This window comes from Lytechinus variegatus, chromosome 10 (genome assembly GCF_018143015.1).
Source record: "Lytechinus variegatus isolate NC3 chromosome 10, Lvar_3.0, whole genome shotgun sequence".
Taxonomy (NCBI): Eukaryota; Metazoa; Echinodermata; class Echinoidea; order Temnopleuroida; family Toxopneustidae; genus Lytechinus; species Lytechinus variegatus.
The window spans coordinates 17,560,431-17,585,342 of NC_054749.1; the positions used below are offsets into that span (position 1 = coordinate 17,560,431).

General features: G+C 37.5%; 1 protein-coding gene across 1 annotated transcript; it reads left to right on the forward strand.

The window, feature by feature from the left end:
• Positions 1-1,967: 1,967 nt before the first annotated feature.
• Positions 1,968-23,960, forward strand: LOC121422638 (synaptotagmin-17-like). The gene is made up of 5 exons (XM_041617799.1): positions 1,968-2,027; positions 17,569-18,486; positions 20,374-20,494; positions 21,009-21,233; positions 21,958-23,960. The coding sequence occupies exons 1-5, from the start codon at positions 1,968-1,970 to the stop codon at positions 22,083-22,085; spliced, it is 1,452 nt and encodes a 483-aa protein (XP_041473733.1). The 3' UTR covers positions 22,086-23,960.
• The last annotated feature ends 952 nt before the right edge of the window (positions 23,961-24,912 follow it).

A 24,912-nucleotide genomic window follows, 5' to 3' on the forward strand; every position in this document is an offset into this window, starting at 1 on the left:
TTTTCTTCTGTGAATAACTATTTATTAACTGTTTTTAAAGGCACTGCCGCTATATCGAATCGCGTAATGCAGGCAAGACTGCCAGAGGCGTTTTACTTGTTTTTATTAGGTATCACAGTTAATTTTCGAATATAAAATCAATGGAAATGGGAAAAAAAATAAAATCACAGAGTGGAGTTTTATTTAGTGCTTAGCATTAGGATTTTGTAAAAAAAAATCTTTTTATGAAAGAGATTTGTTTTACCATTCCTTATTAATACAGATCATATACAGAGCTTTAGTTAGCCAGACAAATCTCTCCTTAATCATTCTAACAAAACCGCCTCTAAGCATTATACAGGCATACGGTAAGGTGTGTCATGACACAAACCACATTCATCACTTAGTTGTTATGTTTTAAGATTTTGCTATCTAATTTTACTCCATGGCCTCTCAGAAAGCTTCATCTATTTAGTTTGATATTAACTTATATTTACATTCGAAATAGTTTTTGCTCTCTCAAAGTGAGTAATTATTTTCAATGCATGAATATGGACCCCTTTCATGCTGACAAAACTGAATATGGGTTATCCATCAGTTTCATTTCTTGCACTATACTATAGTTTAATTCGATCCATTTTAACTGATTAGACATAAGGATCAACTAAATGCTGTTCAATTCCCACAACTAAAAAAAGTCTATTATGTTCCTACACTGTTGATGTTGTTCACCATTCACATAAACTATGGACTCACTTTGTTAAGGTTGTTCACCACTCACATAAACTATGGACTCACTTTGTTAAGGTTGTTCACCACTCACATAAACTATGGACTCACTTTGTTAAGGTTGTTCACCACTCACATAAACTATGGACTCACTTTGTTAAGGTTGTTCACCACTCACATAAACTATGGACTCACTTTGTTAAGGTTGTTCACCACTCACATAAACTATGGACTCACTTTGTTAAGGTTGTTCACCACTCACATAAACTATGGACTCACTTTGTTAAGGTTGTTCACCACTCACATAAACTATGGACTCACTTTGTTAAGGGGTTATACAGCACCCTTTCATTTCCCATCACCACCCCTCTCTTTATTTTCTCTTTTGAGTAAAAACAAAAAAAAAACAAGTAGAAGAACTCACTAGGCAAGAGCTCAGTTCTGAAACTTACCGCTATGGGGAAAAACTAGTCCACAAGGAGTGGAGAATGTAAGTCACTGTCTGTTAGGATATCTGACTGATATGGCGAGTGAGTGATGACAGGAAACATTTTTGTATTTAAAGCGAATAGAAAAAAAATGTTTGAGAATATTAAATACCGCGATGAAGACTGATGTTGACCTTTGAAACCTTCGTCAGTTTTTACTAAAATTTATTCGGAATGATGGAATATGATCTGTCTCTTTTGACTGCATAAATCATAGGTTTTTCGCATTTCAAGTGCAATTTTTCGGGGGGTGCGTCTTTTGGGTAGCACATCTTCCTTCGTGTTACCGAAATGACATTTTTATGAGGCACCCTATTATTACTTTTATAAAATGAGATTGATAGCTCGCTCAGAAAACGAAACACGACTCCGAGTTCATCACTGGAAGTTTACCTCTTCCTCACTCTCTGACGTCATCATTACCATGGTAACGTCTAAGTCCGCAAGCTACCGAGTCCCGGTGTAAATATTTATTAGCATGTGCCCTTACGTTACGAAGAAAAAAAAAGAAGTAAGAAAAAATATTAAAGGAGGCATGTAGTTCTGTTCATCATAATATACAGGTTGGCGAAGCTAATAAAATGTCAGAGGAAGCGCGTTTTACATCATCATTCATCAGGGGTTTGCAGGAGAAAAGTGAGCTCCATCAGCTCACAAAATCATGTCCTAAAGGTATAAGCAGTTTAAGAGATAAGAATCTCTCGTTTGCTGCCGAATGACCTGCGAAAACTCAGAGGGTTATCATCAGTAAACGATCTCGACTTAGACGATATGGTGTTCAAGATTGGAAAGGGAACGGAAGAGGTCTTTGCGCTGCTAGTTCGCCAGTCCGTATGGTATTGGTTAGCTATATATTGGCGTAATAAACGGGTCACTGTGCGTGGGGCTGGCTTTCATTTCGTCATCAGAAAATTGATTGATGGGAATTCGGTCCAATATTAGAGAAAGCCCTGTTTCTATGATCAGTAACCTGATTTTCCTTGCATATGACTGTCTAAAATTTCAATTCATATTGGATATTCTAGTAGGATTACAGCATAGTCGTAGGTTCACAAAAAATGATAGAAAATTGTTGAAAAGGTTGGAGATTGTAATGAAATTTTGAGCCACACTAAACATCGAATGGGTGGTTTGAATAACTGATGGAGCTATCTGCAGATTTTTTATTCTTTAACAAGTGCACACCTAGTTTCCAATAATGCATATATCATTTCCATTTATTTGAAAGCAGAATATAAAAAGCATTGTACATTAAATGCCTTGCTCATGGGCATAGGAGCCGCGGCCAGGGATCGAACACCGGACTTTTCATGTATAGCCAAACACCTTAGACCACTCGGCCGCGAACAAAAGTCTCTGATTCAGTTCTCGAAAAAAAGAGAATTTTAGTGATGGATATTTTTGCTTTTTTGTGTTAATGTTATTTTTATATGGTGTCATCTTAAATGACTTTAAATGTCATTTTAAATATAAACCGAATCAGAGACTTTCTTTTCCTTACCATCTACCCACAAATAAAGGTGAAGCAGCGATCATGCGGTACTACCATCATTATCTTATTTATCACTACCTTTAAGCAGCGTGGCTCTAGGGGCAGTGGCCATTCTCCGTGGTTTTCCAAGTAGGTATACAAAAGTAGAAGGGAGGAATAAAAAGGGGAAAAGTAAAGTAATAAAAAGTGCGGTTTGTGTCATATTTGATTTGATTTGATTTCTTGACGGCCCCTCCTGGGGGCATGGAAGAAATATAACAACTTATAACAATGGCAATAATAGGCATGAGAAAAATACAATGGTAACAAATAATACTACATTCTATAACCCGTGCTATTGAATCAATTAAAAATTGGCGGCTACCTTCAAGCCATCTTAACCCCCTACCAAAATATCATGACCCGTATATACGCACCCTTAAGCATGCATATACCCATTAGAAAGACTGGAATATTAAGTATGTCTCTTTAATAATGAAAATATCTAAAGTGACACAATATAGAAATAACATTAACATAAAAATAGCAAGAATTATACCCATCACTATTTTTTTTCTAGAACTAAATCAGAGCCCGACTTTCGCTTATCGTCCACCCATTGTCGTCTGTGAAGGCTCGAGTTGCGTTTAAACACCCTAATAAGGCGCGCCCAGTACATTTCAAGCAGCCTATCAATACATGCGTTTGCAAATGCGGGAACACTGCACTTATTCCACATCTACTTAAGATGACATCTTAAAAATCGATACCTTAATGGCTGAAAAAGACCTTTGGATCACCACAAGACATTACCTAAACTGAAAAAGAATGTTGTTAAATGGTGAAATAGAGACTTATGGTATGCAGTTAACAGAGTGAGGAATGGTAGTCTTCATCAGTGCCATCACATTCATCGATATAAACCTAAAGAGAAGCATGCAGTTTGAAAAGGGGAAAAGGCCATGCATAACTATCATTAAGATGGTACTACGTACCAAAATATTAAAGCTTATGATCATTGTTTGAGCTTAAAGAATGAAAAAAAACGAGTAAATAATTCCTCAACATGCCCTGAATTCATGTCTTTGTCGTTATTTGTTCCTTGCCATTACAAACTGTGATGTTTTTCTTTGTTTCTCCCCCCTTATGATACGGAAGAAGGAGGACGTGGGGGGTGGTTATGGGGCGTGGAGAGGGCACGTGCCGCCCTTTTTTCTAATGTTGTACTCAAGCAGTAGTCTGTAGTATAGTGTAAAGTACGACAAAATAGTTCATTTTTATTATCTAATTTCTCCCCCTTTTCACTACTTGTATTATTTGGTTGCCTTATGGAGAAAATCGGTTGACGAATAGAGTCTTCCTGTACGTGAAGAACAAATGTAATGTCAACGACGTTGTTTATAAATCGTCCTAATTGCAATTCATGGCAGATATATGAGTTTGATTGAATTCATCGCTGTAATCAGAGCATATCATTTTAATGGTGGAATATTGTAGGGACTGATGGGTGGATTAGAAATGACATGACGATAAAAGACGCACGCACGACTTCTCATTAATGAGTGGGAAGTGATGGCTTGGGCGCATACACATCCACAGACCCACACACCCACGCACACACAAACGCTCACCCTTATACCATTCATGTCCTCGGTACCACTCACAGTCACGCACATCCACTCACAATCTCAAGATAGAGAGAGAAAGAGAGAAACGGAGATGGAGACAGAGAAAGGGGAGGGGGAGAAAGTAAAAAAAAAAGAAAAAAAGTGATATACATGGCCAGAACATGGTTATATAGGCCTAATGCGAAAATGCGAATTGGGGGTATTACGAGATTGACGCCAATTCAAGAACATTTCAGAAGACACACGCACACACAACGCACACGCCAATAACAATTACCGTGTGGTTACTGATCTTTTAATGAGCCATGTGTATCTCACACAGCCATCCAGGAGGAAGTAATTTTAAACAATTATGAAATATTGTGATTACAATCGTCAACATATCTTGTCCACCTTCATAGCTATTTCAAAACAAAAACCCGAAAAGTTCCAAAATATCCCCTTTTGTTATGACAGTATCACGTATCTCTAGAACGGACGCAATTCTGAGCAGTTTGGAGTCCATGATAGTATCTTGGCAGCAAAGGATTATTGATGTTAAACTCATAAAATATAATGAATTCTCTTGCTGAAGGAAATTAACGTCATGGCTGAGATTCGAACTCACGACCCTCTGATTGAAAGGTCAGAATCATGAGACCATGACGTGTAATGATCTCCTGGTTCCAATGCTTTTACAACCTGGAGGCAAATAGTGATGATTAGCTATTGATTTAAGCAGCGATATGTGTAAGCTATCTCAATATTGGCGCAGATATTGCTAATCATACATGTATAGTGAGAGACGATGAGTCGTGACTATTGTAGCCGATATTTGAAGTTTTGTAGGCCTACCATTTCATTGTAAATTACTAATGCTTTTTATTTTGGTTTTTCATATGTGAATAATGGTTTCATTTAAATGTACTTGACAGTGATATTTGGTAATACATCCAATTCAGAAAAAAAGTACATGCATGTATAGGTCTATTCACGTCTTACGATTCACCTTTAGCAACTTGGGGGCTATAGGGACAGCACCCGTCACAATTCCCTTTGCAAAATTCTTTTGTTTTAACCATGGGGGCTATCCAGTTCATAACGGATATATATATATATATATGCCCCCTTTCGAGTCCGTATTATGAATAGAATACAGAGTAGACAGGCAGCATGTACGTACACAAGATAGACCCCTCCAATTTCTCGCTCTCGTTCTACTCTCCGAAGCCCGAAAACATTCAGTTGTTATGCAGTTTGGGAAGTATTTGAAAACGTAATGTTACCCTATACACCCACCCACGTAATTGATGTGCAAAGATCGCTTCCATCAATCACATTCGACAGATACTTCTCCAAGTGAATGATATACATGTACTTTATTCCCTCTTTGCATCCCGTACTAAATTGTCCACGGTACCATGAATAGTGAATATTAGTACCTGAATACTGGTTTCTCCATACTCCATGTACTCACGTGTCACGTCGTCGCTATTTCAGATCAGTAAAGTTCGATAATTTTGTTTTTTATTTGGTGGGGGAAGGGGGCACCACATTTCAGAGACTTGCACTGTGAATTATGTAGAGTGAATAAACCCAACCTGCCAGAGAAAATTTCAATGAAAAAAAAAACAGAAGCTGAACTATTTTTAAATTCTAACCAAATCGTCATTCTTCCTAATAACGTTGATTCATCGTGAAACGTATTCAGTGGGAATTTGTGATATTTCACGTTTTGAATATGTCATGTAGTTTGATTAAAATAAAGTCTTGGGCCCCGTTTCATAAAGATGACTGTTATGGTAACTACCATGGTAACGATGCCCAACAGCCAATCAGATTCAAGCATTCCACGAAGCATACCATTGGATGGCAAAGTTACCATAATAGTAACTTTTTATGCGACGGGACCCAGGTTTCATACTGTCATGAATCAACATACAGAATATAACTGGATCTTTGAGAAATGAAGATTGCTCTGCAAGGTTTGGCATTTCCTTTAGAGCATAGTTGCGGTCATACACAAGGGAAATTGAAATTTTGGGATCACGGCTCAAATTTTTTCGACACCCTCAGCAAAAAAAAAAAATGGCAGAAATCGAACGGAAATCAATGTTTGAAACTCGCTTGATCGGAGATTGATCCGTATAGGTTAAAAGAGCTACATTTATGCGCATGCGCATCAGGGGAAAGAAACCGATTCGCGAGAAGATTCACATCGCAATTCTTTTGAACACACACACACGCACCATCACACTCACACACACACAAAGCAGGAAGAACTGCGAATTGGATTGCGATCAAGATCGCGACAGGTCTTTAGTTTTTCTGCCAAGTAAAGAAATGAAAAAAGAAATAGTCGACGAAAACATTTTTTTTGCCGTGTGTATGAACGTCGATATCAAAAACCTATATTTGACATTGTGCAGTTTAATCCAAACGCACACATCTCGCAATCCCGAGTCGTCTTAAAAATCTGGAAAGATGGGACAAAGTAACAGAAAATAAAAACTACATTCGAAAGCCATCAGATCGCCAATAGACTGTCTCCAAAAGCGTGAATTGTACACGTTTACAAATTGAAGTTCAAACACTCTAAGCACTTTGCATTTGAAATCTAATATCCTTGTAAACTATTTGCGGCTTCTCTTCTTAAGTGCCGCTTGAGCATTGTGTAAATTATTCGTGCTATACAAGTTGGACAGGTCATATTATATCCACCCAGTTCGGGCAAATATAGCTTGTTGTCCGGAGACCACTTTAGCGCACTTGACTCGATGATGGCGAAATATTTACCCGATGTCTGTTTATTATGCATGCAACGGTATAAGTATTCCTTGAATGTTTTGGACGAAAGTACTCTCAGCAATACTTACAGATGAATAGGATAAATCAAGCGAAATCATGAAAAAATAACTAACTTGATAAAATAAGGGAAAATAAAATAGTGACAAAGATATACAAAGTAATCTGATCGCGATTAATGAAATCTAAAATATCTGCATATCATAAAACTAGTTGTGCTAAATTGAAAGGACAAGGAAAAACACATATATATAGAGGGCAAACATGAAGTCACCTTCATGCTTTTCTTATCTTCTTAATATTAGGAGTTCCATTAAGTTTATAGGAAGCTAATCTTCTCTTTTATATAAGAAATGGATTTCCGACTCTTAAAATACTACAAAGAAACTGATGAATCTGAAAAGATATAAGGATTCGTTTAACGACCAGGAGATATATATGTTCGCAATCCATCCTATCAATATTCATGATAGTCCGATAAGTAGATTTATGACCATTCATATTCTTTTGATATTCCGCCTAGTAGCGATGGTTTTAATTGAAAGTAATGAGGACTGTAATGCAATGTCACATTTTATGAAATTTATATTGTCAGAACTGAGCTGCCTAAACAAAATTGATAAAAAGGCAAAAAGTAGTTGTAGAAAAGTTATCAGATTCCCAATAAAATCCTTTCTTTTGCCTTCGATTCCACAAAAGATGTAGGCATAATTATGCAGGGCATGTCTCAAATCATTGTGAAATTCCTTTCATATTCATATCATCCGACATTGGTTCTAAAGGATCTTTGAATTACTGCTTCTAAAACACTTAAAAATGCCATCATGTCCAGATTTGCAATACACATGGATTTACAATTTAACAGAGCTCACCAAACAAATTGCGCGATCCGTCATCTATTTGTCAAAGTGTGATTGCTCCTGAAATGGAAATTCTTTCCGCAGAAATAACCTTTCATGTCAATCCGTTACAGATTGACCTAGGATATGAATCGCATTTGTAGTACTCTTGCTTGAAACTACAATGTTCTGAAGAAAAAAAACGAATTTTAACATTTTGAAATTTGAATAAATGTGATCGAAATTGATATAAACTAACAAAGTATTTAAAAATTTTGAAAATGCATGGATTATTTGTGTTTTGCTTGTATTTATTTCAGTTTTTGGATTGAATTTGTTAAATGTTAGTCGTCCTTTAATCCTCTTAATCAGGGTGTCTTGTCCCGATCGATTGAATTGGGACTGACCTGGTGTAATCATGCTTGACTGCATGATAATTGGCCCTAAGAAATGCATCAAACTATTTTTCTTTAGGCTTATCGAACCATCCTACGCTATATAGCAGCATCTCATGTCGCCATGCAGGTTCCTCCGATACATAGGTTGAGAAGCGAATGGTGGAAAAAATGGAAATAGAGAGGGAGAGAGGGAGAGAAAGAGAGAGGGGGGGGGGGCGGGGAGGGGGAAGGTTTTTTTTTTAACTTGGGGCATACATGCCAGTTATAAAATCATCATATTTACTATGTTAACATCACGTCTATATAACCTTATCCTTATCAGACCACCATCAACATGCTTTAAATAGCTTCTACATTTTTGTTTAATGTTGCTCTTCGGTCTTGTTGATGCTACATTTTCAGCAAAAGTTCGTCTTACACATAAACACATTCTTACACATAATGTTTCCTTTGAAGTCTCTCTCTGCTCAAGTTCCTCAAGTATAATTTCCCCTATACGATCGATGACGTTTGTAACAGTGTAAAGGAAACGGAATCAAACACATTCTTTGATCATGTCGAAAATTCAAATGTCACAAACATCAGTACTCGGTTTTCATAATCCTTATCAATCATTGTACTGTTGAAGTAAATCGTACAGGGGGGGGGGGGGCTTGAGAGCCATGAACACCCTAAAAAATGTCACGACCAAGAAAAAAAAGGAGAAAGAAAGGAAAATGAAAGGGGCTAACTATGATAGTATTTTCAAATATTGTGTCAAAATTCGATTTTTGCATTAAAAAAAACTCGGAATTTTTGCTCAGTCGCTCCGCTCACACGCAGATTTTGAAAACTTTTTACCCCATACGCAATGTCTGGCCCCTCAAAACTTCTGGCCCATTACATCAGTATCAAACTTTTGCGAATTTTTGTAATTAGTATGTATAATTTACACCTGTATGATTTACTTCAACAGTACACTGAATTATTGATAACTTACAGTTGCCAGTGATAGTGAGCCGGGATGTGACCACTGAGTCCAGTTAATCTTGGGTAGTCTTACAGATGACAAATTACCGATCGGAGGAACATACGTAGTAAAGTCTGGCTCTTCAGTCAGAGAGTCGTGGGTTCGAATCCCAACATGGCATTTTTCCTTCAGCTGGAAAGTTATCCAAATTATGCCTCATTCGACCGAGGTGGACATAGAAGTGTCCCTGACAAGATTAAATTCCTTCTGAATTCTGCTTCTGCATTGTCCGAAGGCTTGCTGGGTGCTGGCATATCGCAAACTTTGGTCTGAAGGCGCTGTCCCACATCTCAAACCGCCACAAACAGCCATCTAAACCGGCAATGTGATCGCCTTTTAACTAAAACCGAAGTATTGGAATAATAAGACGCTCTTACAATTATCTGTTGTCTGTTAAAAATACCTTCAAGGTTCCTCCAATTCTTATGATACCTGTTATACATTCATAACACCAGTCAACCAATTCATACATGGTCCCCAGAATGTCTGTGAGCACTCAATATGCAAACACCTGTTGTATTAGAGACCATGCGACCAATATGACAAAGAAACTTGAATAATGGGGGCTTCCAATAAACTAACTATTCAAATGACACATGTCTCTTGCATTCTATGCCTCCAAATTTCTGCAGGATTAGAAGAAGCATCATGAGTAGTAAAACTTGGTTGATAGCTATTTCTAAAAATTATTATACGGGTTTTAAACGCTTAAGCAACATTTAAAAGAAAAATGAAGAAATAAAATCAAAAAGCAATAAATCACGAAATAACAAAATAAAGTAAAGGAAGAATGGAAAAATCCTTTTAATGATGTTAAGGTTGGTGATAGCCATATCGAATGCTTCAATATTGATTTTAATTCACTCTATAAGACTTATCGCAAATCATTCCAAAGGTTTTCATGAAAGAATAATCCTAATTTTGGTACTGTCGATTTTCACACACATGCAGTCAATGAAGGAAGAAAATATAAGCAAACCAATTTGATACTATAATGTCCTGCAATAGACCCGACAATATTCAAAATTAGTTATCGTATGTAGCGAACATACTAGTATATAATGGAGTGTGAACACGCCGGTTACATGCCTGTCATGGCAGCCTGCAGTGAACGTGACAACATTCCCTACCCATCTCATCATGCAACCCATCAATGTAATAGAGTGTGAACGTTCCCGTCGTATGCCTGATATGGCATCATATAATGAACGTGCTGACATTCGTTACCCATCTCATCATGCAACCCATCAATGTAATAGGGTGTGAACATTCCCGCCGCATGCCTGATATGGCATCATACAATGAACGTGCGAACACTCGCCACCCATCTCAAAGGCAAACCATCAATGTAATGGGGTATGAACCCGCCCTTGGATGCATGTTATACCGTGGGAGCAGAGCGTGATGGCATAATGCATCCCAGGAGAAGCTCATCTTATGGTCGGTTGAGCACACCGCGTGTCAACCATTGCCTTGTAGAGATTTGATCGCATGCACGCCTGGGTGGGAGGGGTGCTCCATCTTGTACGGCAGATTTCTTTCCTTTTTATTGGGGTTTGGGGATGGGGCTATGCATACGTTTTGCTATATAAAAAAAAGAATGAGAACTTGAAAAATAGTCTCTTTAATATTATACACTTTGAATGTCCTTAAGATTATGTACAACTTTCTAATATACACCAAGAAATAGGTTCAATTTGTACACTTAAAATAAAGCAATTTTTGCACCCTTCAAATACGAAGTTGGGAGCTACTATTTGTTGCATCGTTGCATCCTAAAGAGAACAGGGTTGGACCATTCAAGAAAACTGGAAATTTGCACATTTTCAACTAAAAAACAAACAAGCATCAAAAAGGGTGCATTTGCAAACTACGTTGTAGGATGAACGGGGCGGGGGGGGGGGGTAATTTTGTTAAAAAAGGAAAATGTACAATAATTGGCCTTTAAAAACATATTTCACCTGTAATCGGGTCCTTGGCTTGCCCATTGTGTATCCTTTCTACACTCCTGTTTGTTTGTTTTATTTCCGTAATCAAAATTAAAAAAATATACGATATACAGGAGATATACATACAATAATAACGGAGGATCACCCAATTCAGCTGTATTTGCAAAATACTGCTGTTCTTCCTTGGGGTCCTGTGGATCTAAGTGTTGTGTTTAGGCTGCAAACACGAACCATACTATGTCGACTGTCTATATATTTTCATTGACAGAGGAATGGTATGAAGATGTAAACCTTTAAGTTTTGTCCTGTAATGTTATTTTTTTTTTGCCCTTCGGTGATTAAGTTTCGTTTGCCATTGGTCACATTATATTTGTTGTTTATTGTCCCTTCCTGCTCAGTTGATATATGAATATATCGCTTTGTTAATTGATAATAAATAGACAATTAGGTCAAAGGCAAGTGAACGCCTCTGGCAGACTCGCATGCATTACGCTAATCGATATAGCATGGTCACATTATATTTGTTGTTTATTCTCTCTTCCTGCTCAGTTGATATATGAATATATCGCTTTGTTAATTGATAATAAATAGACAATTAAATTAAAGACAAGTGGAACGCCTCTGGCAGTCTCGCATGCATTACGCTAATCGATATAGCAGCAGTGCTTACTTTTAAAACAGCTATTGAATAATTATTATTCACAAAGAAAGCATTTATATGATTATCAAATACTATGTCCATTGACCAAAGATGACCTGTGAACATGATCATGTGATGTAAGATGCGTGCAAAACAATTATTTATACTTGATTACCCTTATGTCTATGTATCATGAACTAGATCCATAAACTTGATAAGTTATGATGCCCATTCAACAGATACCCCCAACACGACCAAGTTTCATGAACAAGTTCCATATAATTCCTAAGTTATGTCATTTCAAATCTTAACCTTAGGTTAAGATTTGATGTCTTAACCTTAGGTTAAGATTTGACGCCGCCGCCGCCGCCGGCAGAAAAGCGGTGCCTATAGTCTAGCTCTGCAGCTATGCAGGCGAGGCAAAAATTGAGTCCGTAGCCCCGTAAAAAAAATGTATGTGAACATACATGTACTATCAAGACCGTGATTTTTAGCCTGAAGACTAGAAAGAGAAGAAAGGTGACTGATGAACAGCCAACAAGTTCAAGGAGAGGGAGATAGAAGAGAAAGAAAGAGAGAAGAGCAGAGACAGATAAACAATGTAAAAAAAACGGGGGCGGGTTGGCAGGGAAGAAGACAATTAGAATATAGAAAATGCCTACATACTGAACCAATATGCAAGGTAGAAGCGATATAGGAGATTGGATGTAAGATTCGTCTGAGTTTCTAGCCAGGCCTACGGCCACGATCAGGAAACTCTGACGTCACGAGGTCGGAGGGGATGGCGATTCCCTTCTGCTTTTGTCATCTGTCTTCTCCTCATCCATGCAAATTAATTTGACATACCGCTGACAGGTACCCAGAGACGGAGGTGCAGGTGGTCTTTAATTTGAAGGGATGGGGAGGGTGTACTATCATGCAGCGAAATCTTATGAGGCGTTGTTACATGAAGATTTGAGAAGAAAAGATATCGAGAATAGGATGAATATATTGAGCAAGGATGTGTTTGCGTGGGTGTGTGTGTGTGAAAAGAAGAAAAGAGGGTGGGGAAGGGAGGGGGGAAGAGAGTGAGAGAGATACACAGAGGGAGAGGGAAGAATGCTGATGCCCGCGAATAGCATATTACCTGTGTGTGTGTGTGTATAGAACATAATTATATTAATTTTTCTTAGAGATTATACGACTTCACTGCCAGATGGGTAATGAAAGTTTCATCAAAGTACTAAAACAGAAGAGTCAATCAGAACATGTATACACAAAATATGCATACGTATTCAAAGTTCTGTAACAGCTGAAAATGAGGTAAACGTTTGAAGGGAGAGCAGACCAGCAATTGACACAACGCGGCCGACGACTTGATGCAACATTGACGAATTTCACACCGTCTGTTCACACCACAGAGAAAGTGAGAAAATATGAAGACGGGAATGGCGACGAAAAGAGAGGGGAAAATACGAGGGAGAGAGGTAGAAATGAAGAGAGGGGGACAGAGAAGGGGGTAGAAAATGATATAAAGAGGGGAAGGTCCTTGGTCCCGTTTTACAAAGAGTATGGAAATACACAATGATAATCACATTGAATCTCCGAGAGAGTGATAATAATACTACTAATAATAGCCAATTTTTATATAGCGCTTTTCCCAGAATGGCTCAAAGCGCTTTACAGAATATTATTACCCCGGTCATTGGATTCATTTCAATCCTGCACGAAACGCACACGATGTGGGAGCATTCCTTGCATTCATCGCAGCCACATTATGGCGCTGGCAAAGTCAAACATACAATATCTTTCGCATCCTTTAGCACCTGGGTCGAGAGTGGCAAAGTGTGGATTAACGCCTTGCCAAAGGACGCTAGACCGCGGTGGGATTCGAACACACGACCCTCTGTTTACAAGGCGAGAGTCAGAACCACTACACCACGGCTCTTCCACATGAATGTGCATGTATGAATATACATCATATCCAGGAAAAAATTTAACAAATATGCATTATAGACGTTGATGTTGCTGGCCGTCCATAGCCGTGGTTGATTGGATAAATCGCAATTCTTTGTAAAACGGGGCCCTGTACTCGATCTTGAGTAGATGTGAAACAACTAGGTAGATATAGGTGATAGTCTATACGGTTAGATTTATCATGTTTTCTGGTAACGCTGTAAACCTATCCCAAATTTTGTACAACATATATTTTTTACAATTTATTTATCGAGTAATTATTATTTATTGAATTTCATTGTTAAAATTGTGATGTTATCAAATATATCATTACGAAAATAATAATAGTTATCATTATTATTATCATATTTATAATCATCATTATTATTATCATATTTATAATCATCATTATTATTATCATATTTATAATCATCATTATTATTATAATTATGCTGATCATCCGGCTTATGAACGCTCCTAATATAATGATAGTTAGTGATTGGTTCTGCGATGATATCTATCATAATTGTTTGTTTATCATCATCACCCATCATCCAATAGTCCTTCTTATTTTTTATCTTTTCATCTATCATTTATCTCCATTCATTTGTCTATTTAAAAATAATCAAATTGCAAGGATTTAGGAAAGGTAAAACATGTGGATTTGTAATTATTGATGGAAAATGTAGAAATGTGTTATTATGTTCTGTTATTTATGATTGTCTCTTCCTTTCTCCATACTCTGTTTCTTTATATATAAAGAAACATCTATCCATCTCTATCTATCTAATATTTGATCGATTTACCTATATATCTACATCTATCTATGTATCTATTTATTTATTTATCTATCTATCTCTCCCCCTCCCTCTCTCTCTCTCTCTCTCTCTCTCTCTCTATCTATCTATCTATCTATCTATCTATCTCTCCCCCTCCCCCTCTCTCTTTATCAATCTATCTATCTATATATTTATCTATCTGTCTATCCATTTATCTATCTCTCCCCCTCCCTCTCTCTCCCCATCTATCTATCTATCTATCTGTCTGTCTGTCTATCTATCTATCTATCTATCTATCTATCTATCTATCTATCTATCTCTCCCCTCCCCCTCTCTCTTTATCAATCTATCTATTTATCTATCTATCTATCCATTTATCTATCTCTTCCCCTCCCTCTCTCTCCCCATCTATCTATCTATCAATCTATCTATCTATCTATCTATCTGTCTATCTATCTATCTATCTATCTATCTATCTCTCTTTCTTACTTTCTATGTATCTAACCAGCTATCTCAGATTTATTTCTCTTTCATTATGTTGATTTTTTCTTATTAAGGTTGGGAACCAAGTTTTCCCTCATGCCTTAGCATCGCGCCCCTTCGCTCTGATGGCTACCGTATTGGTTTTCCTTGGACCATATATATTGCCCTAAGCAAGCGAAGGCTCAGGATAATAATAAGAGAGCTCGGGACGAGAAGATCTTCGCGCAATTTCAGGCTAAAGCACGGGCATTTATTAGATTTAAAGGGTGGATATTTCAGTGGCGCATAATGTCCGAAGGCTGAAAAACAGAGCTCCTGTTTATATGATGATCATCCGGTTTGCGCCGACGAGAACGGCCTAGGATATCGGATTGCATTAATCTCTAGAATGGGATATAGAAGGTGGAGTTGTTATATACCTAAATGACCTTTACCGAGGCTTTCCGAATGATATAAATGCTCCCGGGGACGTATTTTTATCCCATCCTATTTTCTCCCGTTTTAAATATAATAGTTATAATATCTCCGGCAAATGGAGCATTGGAACTATTCCATTTTCATTAACCTATCGTTGGGTGAGTGGGTGGTGGGTGTTGGTCCTCTTTATCATGGTTCGTGTCAGCTTCGACAGGCACAATAATACTGACATATACTCCGTTATTAATCAGGACAAAAAGACTGGGATAATGCGTAATTCGTAGTATAATAATATTATAACTGTCATTTCGCAAGGATTTCCTATAACTTAGAATTGTATTTTGCCAATAAACCTGATAAAAAATGTATCATTTCGTTGGTAATACGTAATATTCAAATACATTTAAGAGTACATAATAATGCGATCACAATGCCCCGACTGTCTTCCATTGATGAATAAATCGGCCTCTTGTAACAATTAATTACCACCGCCCTCCATTGACAGTGATTAGTCATGACCTGGGCTTTTCTCAATTTTTTATCACATTTCGTAATGTATGCACTTTATTAATCCCTTACCTTTAATTGTGATCCCATTAAAATGACATCAACTCAATTTAATCTTATATATACACGCATTTAACATTTTTTGTCCCTCTCCCTTTCTTCCTCTCTCTTTATCTTTTTCTCTCCCTGTCTCTCTGTATGACATCCCTTATAAAATTACATCTGTTGTTGTCCATCTCCCATAACCTTCAACCCTTTTGCCACTACCCGTCTTTCTCTTCCCGTGCATTTCTTTTCCGAGGTGTAAAATTTTATTTTGTATTTTTTTCTGGCTGGAGGAATACGAACATGCATTAATCAGATAGACAACGCTGATTGAATTACTACACCGGGGTTCTTTGAATTAATCATATTGTGCCGACCAGTGCGTCACTCGGAACTACTAGGTCAGGGGGGCGTAGCCTGGTGTATGCGTGAGAGTAGGGAATGGGGAAATGAAACGTAGGGACAGTGAAAGAGAATTAGCAGAGACACGCGGACAGATGGGGATGTGAGAGAGAAATGATGTGGAAGAGAGATGAAGAGAGAATGGGGGGGGGGAGAAGGGGAGATAAATAAAGAGAGAGAGAGAGCAATATGATAAACATCTTTGATTTCTTCATGACTCTGTGGTAATGCAGGCTTAAGGTTTAGCTCTGTATGGCATTCATGAGCCATAGTCAAGACAAAAAAGAAAGAAAGGATTTGGAATGCGTTGTGAAATTGCAAAAGAGCACTTCCATCTAAAGCAAGTTTACAATTAAGGTTTTCTTTTCTCATATATTAAGGTTCACCTGTCAGTAAACCAAAAACAACAAAACCTGCAGCTAATATAAACTCTCAATCTACAGTATAACTGCTTTTTACATAGATCATGCAATGAACGCAATATTGAAGACCCGGATTGAAGAGGAGTCACCACTGCTTTACTACATAATCTAGAATCCCCATATCAACATTCTGCCTCTTTAATGGATACCCTAACAGGGTTGAGTATCACTCTAAAAACATTGAGTAAAATTTTACCCAATATTGGGTAGAAAGGGAACATGCATGTTTGCTGGGTATCTTTTTTTTACCACATATTGGGCTACATGTATTTTAACGCAGCATTGCGTAAAATTCACAAAATATTGAGTGTATTTTTACCCAACCAACACGCATGTTCCCATTTTACCCAATATTGGGTAAATCTTTTTTTAGAGTGTACCTCGAACTTTCTCCAAAGCAGTAAAGGGAACTTGCATGAGATATAAGAAAATGTCAGTTAAAGAACTATTATTTCCAAGAAATTTTATGTTAACTTTCACGCATTATTTGATGTGACAGTTCCATGATTAACCCCAGGCATGCCAAATATTATTGCTTGTAATATTGGTAAGCATTTCCGTTATACGGATAATCTAGTTCTGTAAATGCATTTTGTCTATCTAAACTGACCTTATAATATTGATAATATTGATAAATGTTTCATCTTTTTTTTGCTTCATCTAGCATCGTGGTGGCGGGAGTATACTTTGGCAGTTGACAGCAACTCTGTGTTGCGGTGCTCGCTGCTGCCGTAGTTGCTGTGGTGATTGTTGCCGTCCACATCACTCATCCTTCCAAGACCTCGCCGACGATTTCGACGACGACGACAACGCAGACGTGCCTATATCACCGGGTTATTCAAGCGACATCCCATCATCGACATCGCACTCGCGATTGCCCTCTACCAGCTCGAGACGGTCGTCGTGCGGTGAATCGCGTCGTGGATCTACACCAGTGTCGGAGTACTCGAGTTCAGGCTACCGCCGGGGTAGTAGTACCCCGGTGCCTGTTATTGACATGAAACCTATTGAGTTCTGGCCCCCTAATACGAGCCAAGAACCTGTTCAACCGAGGCCACTGACCAGAAGGTATACGAGTGATCTATCATCTTTCGGCGAAGCAGATAAGATAGAACCAAAACTATACGAAGTGAATGAAAACGAAGAAGACTTGACGGACGAAGAAAAGGTTGCTAGATTCAAACTTGGCAAGATCCATTTTGCCCTCAAGTACGAGGTGAATGAAGGAAGGTTGAACGTCCGCATTATCAAGGCAAGGGACCTTCCACCACCTATGTTTTACGATTCCTCTAAGCAAGACTTATCACATTCCAACCCCTATGTCAAAATATGCCTCTTGCCAGATCAGAAGGATGCCAGGCAGACCTCGGTCAAACGGAAAACACAGAATCCAAACTTTGAGGAGAGTTTCTGCTTTAATATCCCTCACCAAGAGGCACAGCGGAGGATGTTGCTTTTGAGTGTGCAAGACTTTGATAAGTTTTCCAGACATTGTGTTATAGGACAGCACACCGTTCCTCTAGCGGGCCTCAACTTGGTGAAAGGTGGACATTACTGGAAACCTCTTCAACCACCAAATCAGGTAAGGGGTGTTAATAATCAGTAAGAATGTAGTAGTTCATGATATAACCTTCATCAATAAGAAAAATGATGAACGATAGCATGGTGGTCCCACCACCGGGTGACCCGGGTTCGAAACCCTATCGGTGCGATTTCGCCATTTGTTAAATAATTCATCTGCCCCTTCCATGGAAACGTCATTGCGTTTCAAATAATTACCCATGCTTTATAGATATCAGATCTAGAAGCAATATTAAATGACCACAAATGAAATCATTAGGCTAATATACATGATCTTCTTTCCAATAAATGATAATAGAACATAAAATGTTTTTAAAATAACACTAATTAATCATTCTGTCATCTGTTTTTTTTTCTTCATACACCTGTAAGTATTTGTTAATGAGATTTATAGCGGTGCTCGTGCAGTCATTGGAATTACTGAACTATTCCTTTGACTTCCTTTGAGTCCGTAAATAAGGCTTTTAGATATATTTTGATCATGTTTATTTAGTACTAAATCAGTTTCTCAAATCTCAATCATTTTGATTGCAAAAGTTGAAATTCATCCTTTCGATTAGGGTAATAGGAAATTTAGTCACAAGTTATTAAAACACCACACAGCGTACGAAGTTTCACGGTGAGTATGACCGTGCGTTATTCCGAAGAGCTCGATGGCAGATCCCTTGATACAAATCGAAATGAGCAGACTAGCATGCATGATCTGAATAATCTTATTATTTGAACCATTTTCTGTACACTCGAGTGCGTAATCTTTAAGGAGTTGATACAATAATATAAAAAGAAGTACAAGTTTAACCAATCTCCATCTTCCTTTTTTAAAACTCCCATTGCGCACTCCACCTTATACCATAAACTATGTTCTTTTGTGAGCGCGATATTTTATATGTATACTTGGCAGAGCTACGAAGGTCGCTGTGTAGATTTTTTGACAGCAAGAGCTAAGGGAAAGTCAGTGCAAATCAAATTGCTGTTTATTATCATCTTGTTGTTTTGTCATCTTAAAGAAAATATTTTGTTATTACTCCAAGGCCACACCTATTGTGCTCATTAGGTTAGTCTTTTATAAGTTCAGTATTACCTGTATATATCCTAAACAATTATTCGAACATTCTTATCTTATGATAATGTAATGATCATCAGATCTTTGCAAAAATCTGAAATCACCATATAGAAAGACAAAGATCTCGCATTGTAATTATTGTTTTCTAAATGAATGCCATAAACATTTATCTTACAAATTAAGTGACAGTCAGCCCATTCTATGCTCAAAAAGTGAATGATATAAGTAACATTCTTTCAGGTGTAAGATTGTATAAATTATTTATCCATTTGTAACATTAGTTTTCATTTAATAAAAAATATAATTTTCTGATTTACTTAAACTTAAACAGGCCTTAAACACTTTGGCCTGTATTCCGAAGTCGGGTTTAATTTTAACTCCGGTTTTAAGTTGTGGTTTAAGTATGGAAAGCAAGTTGTTATATAAATCTCTAACAAAAGAGGTTCAATGTATCAGCTCATTTGACTCCCAAAACATTATTAAATGACTGGGAAGGATAAGTATTGTCTTCACCATCAAATAATTAGTAAAGAGCACAGTAAACATGATAAGCATTCACTGTAAACAAAATTTCAAAACGTTTGGCTTCCCATGATTTTAGCACAGAGGTAGACCATGGTCTAAGTTAAACCCAGCTTCAGAATATGTTTCAAAATAAAGGAAGCGTTTCACCTGACCGTCTTTCTTAAAAACATCTACGCTCATAGATGATAACGATAGAGTCATGCGGGATTTAATTTGTCCTGATACTCCAGTTTTGGTAATCACAAGTGAAATGTATTTTAAGATAATTGAATGAATTTTCACCACTCCTCATCTTTCCAGAATAACCCCGGTCGTGGGGAGATACTTTTATCTCTCAACTATCTACCCAGCGCAGGTAGACTCAACGTTGACGTCATCAAAGCAAAACAGCTGCTACAGACCGATATAGTTGGAGGTTCAGGTAAGGAGAGAGAAGATTTCTTTTAGAAGGTCTCTCAAAAAGACTGTTTTGTCCAAGTGCACACAAAAAGGTCAAGTTTGCACCATGCAGACAACACTGACGAAAAGACACCTTTAATTCCAATTTGTAAACAGAAATACCAGTTTTTATCCTGAAAGGCATAGTTTCTTAGGGTTTAACCGATATTGGTGCATTAATTATCGTGATAAAAAGGCTGATCTCTGCATTTTTCAACGGTACCACTCTGCATCAAAAATGGTGCAAATATACCTACTTGCACTTTTAAAGGCACGAAAAGCTTTTCTGTTGCTGATCTGATAAAGACACGATGACCATCTAATGTTATCTACATAAAATTCACATAATGATTTAAATTGTGTAATGAAAAGTTAAATGTATCAAGAATACCCTTGAAGCACATTAGCGTATATGACTGAGATTCACTGAGTATTCGGGTTCCCTGGAACAGAATTTCCCTTTAAAACGCCATTCTCCCCGCTGTTCTCTCCTTTAGATCCCTTCGTAAAGCTTCAAATGATTAGCGGTCAGAAAGTGGTAAAGACCAAAAAGACTTCCACCAAAAAGAACACCTTAGATCCTGTCTTCAACGAGACCTTCAGTTTTCACGTGACACCGTCATCACTGAATGACGTCAGCTTACTGGTATCTGTATGGGACTACAACACAAAGAGCAGGGACTACTTCACTGGACAGATCATCATGGGCAAGTTTGCCTCAGGTAACTTGGGAGTGGGCACTGCATACTCTTATTCTTCAGAGTACCTCTATAGGGAAGAGTTCAGACAACTCGTAGTCAAACATCCCTTCGTGTATGACATTATTTATTTGGACGATAAAATTAAATGATATATCTAAATTATGCCGCGGGTGACGAATGGCCTCGATTTCAGAGATAAAAACCTCATTTGAAGCCTTTACAAGATGCTTGAAATAATCATGTACAGTTCATTTGGCACGCTGACTAATCTGGACAGCAATGGGAAACGTGACCTGAATAAAATACGGAAGTAATAAAAAAATATGGTTATATGCATTAACATGTATAATAGGAAAAATGCTTTGAAATTGTGTTTGCCGGGCTACGGAGAAATGGGTGATGGGTGTTGTATGGACTTCTATTGATAAAGGGAACTCTGGTACATGAATTTAGCTCGTTTCAAATGAAATCAATGAATAAACACACGCAATATTAATTTCCGTCCTCACCAAGGTGAGAGAATTCAAAAGTTCACTTGTGGCACAGCCCCTTATTGAAAATAGCCCCATTGAAAACAAGAGAGGATGTCTTGTCTTAAAAGTTGTGTGGTAGAATTTGACCCCATACTCTTGTTTTTTTTTCATGAAACGACTACTCTGTAAACATGCCTGAAATTTCCAGTTAAGAACCCCGAATTAAATACATGCATACATTATGTTCATCTCTCTATATTCTCTGTATGCAGGTCATAGTGAGGTCACACATTGGCAACGCATGCACAGTTCACAACGAACTCCGGTGGCTCAGTGGCACACTCTGAGGACACGTGAAGACTGTGAGAAGGTTTTACCACACGCCATGATGGTATCGTGATAGGAAGCGTAATAATCCGGGGACTCTTTCACAATGTGATTTTTAAGTCATGCTGTAGTAACAACGCGCAGTTAATAAACGTGTAATGTCAGTGGTGAACTCGCGGTAGTGCGCGTCTCCCGCGCATGATCTGACCAATGCGGGGATGCGTTATATATCACGCGCACAACTGGAAAATTTAAGTGTGATTTAGAGTCGCATCTTATTCTATGTGAAACAGGGATCCTGGATGATACTGAGTTGGGAAAGTGCAATGGATCGATAGCTCAGGTGACACTATTCGCAGAGGTAATATTTTGTCAATGATGAGGACACAATGGAAAGAAGATTCGATGTTGAATGGAATGAGTACAGGTAACACAGAGTAGAGGTCAAAATTTAATGGCACTGACGATAAAAAATGTCTTTATCGAAACTTAGAAGTCATTTGGTACCCTGGTATTATATTCCACGGCAGATAATAAAACACTTATAACCACATGACGAGATTTAAAAAAATCGTGGCGACAAGAAACAACTAAGGCAATTGGAAAGTGTGCAAAATGGTGTATCACCACAAAGTTTGTTACTGGACGGTGCACGTAAAACCACATAAACGACAATTGATGAATCCACTGATCTGGTACAATGTGACATTTCCCTCCAAGGGTAATGTTTTTGCAACCCGGCGATTCGAATATTGTCTATTATTAAACAAATTTCTAAAACACCATCAAGATACGACTGTACACATAATTATAACGCTAGTGTCATATGAATAGTGTAATGTGACACTGTGCATGATGAATTGTATTCAATAGAGAGGTTTGTGTCAACAGAATATCTTCAGGTACATTATAAAATAATAATGTTTTTTTTTAAATGCTTAATGTAGGAACACATGCTCTTAAAATGTATTTTTTATGAAAAGGGTAGAATGATGCATTCTTTTTGTACTTTACATTTACTACAGTCAACACAAGCTGGTAGTTCTATGTTTCTTATAAAATGGTGTTTTTTTTTTTTTTCTAAATTGTTAATAAGAAGATTACTCCGATCATCATTCAAGTCATCACGATCTGCCAAAACAGACTTTACAAATATCCGTGACCATGATTATATTTTGGGAAAAAAGACATGGTCTTGCATAATATTTGACAAACTTCAGGCTACAGTTCCAAACCGACCGATGCTATATCATTTGTAATAACGTTAACAAAAATATGTCGGTTTGGGGTGGATTCGCCAGTTTGGCCATTGACATTTACTTACAGAACTGCCTTTTCATTGGAAGCAATAGGATCGTAAAAAATCTTGCCAAATTATTTTTAGAAAGTTATTTTTTCTCACTATCTATTATTTTGTCTCCACTTTTCTTCTTAAATGTCTCTATGGCAGTAGTTTGTTGGGAGAGTAAGAAAACGAAATGATAAAATGCAAATGTCTACATGGTAAACTCCATCGCGAGTTCTCGGGCTAGATTATGATCTGTACTTTTCTGAAAGACGATTGCCAGAAGATAATTGTCGCCCGTCATGTCTTGCTATTTTTCCTCGCACTCATTAAAACGATCTGATTATAGTGTTATTGTACTCTATCTCTCTCCATGAAGGTTTCATGATAATTAGGTGTAAAAAATGACAACAGTGCTCGTACAATTGGTAAAAGAGGTTTGCTAATTTACCAAAATTGAATCTGTGATATGTGGAAACTCACACGAAAATGTAAGAAATGCTTAGAGTAAGTAAATTGTGTAGTAAGTACGAAGAGTGAACTGATACTGTATTTCAAAGGGATAATACTTCCGAAGTAACAGAACCCCCTTACGAATATTATAAAGGAGGAGAGGACTTTTTAAACGAAAGCTAGGGTTGTCCAATTCCCCCTACCAGCCGCGTTTAAAGGGGAATCCAACCCAAACAAAGACTTGTTTTTATAAGAAAAAGAAAAATCAGACAAGTTAATAGGTGAAAGTTTGAACAATATTGGACAAACAACAAGAAAGTTATGAATTTTTAAAAGTTGTAAATATTGGTAATCACTATTCCCATGGAGACTTCAAATTGGCCGCATATGGGATGTCATAGTGATGTAAGGCAAGGACTACTCTTCCATGTACTCCGATACATATTATGGCTAAAATGTCATTTTTCCCAAAAGTTTTATTTCAAATTATATTTTTCTTTCATGAGGACATAAAACAATATACTACCAGGATTATATTTAGATTGCTGCCCCAGGGGAATAGGTACTTAGGAGAAAACCACAAATCCCTGATAATAAAGTACATGGCCTATGGGAAAGTTGTCCTTGCCCCTTGTCATAATTTACTTACCCAGTTGCCAATTTGAAATCTACATACTATTAGTGATCTCAATTTTCAAGCAGCTATATCTTTCTTATCGCTTGTCCGATTTCTTTCAAACTTTCGCCATTCTGTTTAATTTATTTTTCTTCTTCCCAACACAACATTTTATGGCCAAGGCTGGATTCCCCTTTAAGGTGAGCATAGGAACGCAACTAGTTGTATAACTTGTGCTTAGCTGGAATTTTCATAACTCGTTGGGTATTGGGTATAACGTCGGATCCCAAAAGTCGTAGATTACATCTAAACTGACAGACCCGTCCTATCTGTAATTAGAGTGGAGGGGTGTCAAGTATCATAAAATATCGGGTTAGGCAATTTCTGACCAAGGACGCAATTGTTTCGAGTAAGCTTTGTGGGATGGTACTAATAGGGAAACTGTGGTGTATTTTTTTCAAATGGAGAAAAAGAGACATGGATTCATTAGGTGTTTTTAATTCATCATAAAGTATGTAAAGTTAACACAGTATTTGGCGATATTTT

Bases quoted from the DNA above. Each gene is read 5' to 3' on its own strand.
- LOC121422638 (XM_041617799.1), top strand. From the start codon at position 1,968: ATGGTGTTCAAGATTGGAAAGGGAACGGAAGAGGTCTTTGCGCTGCTA. The intron at 2,028-17,568 runs GTATGGTATTGG...TGCTTCATCTAG, and splicing joins CGCTGCTAGTTCGCCAGTCC to CATCGTGGTGGCGGGAGTAT. The intron at 21,234-21,957 runs GTAACTTGGGAG...CTCTGTATGCAG, and splicing joins CATGGGCAAGTTTGCCTCAG to GTCATAGTGAGGTCACACAT.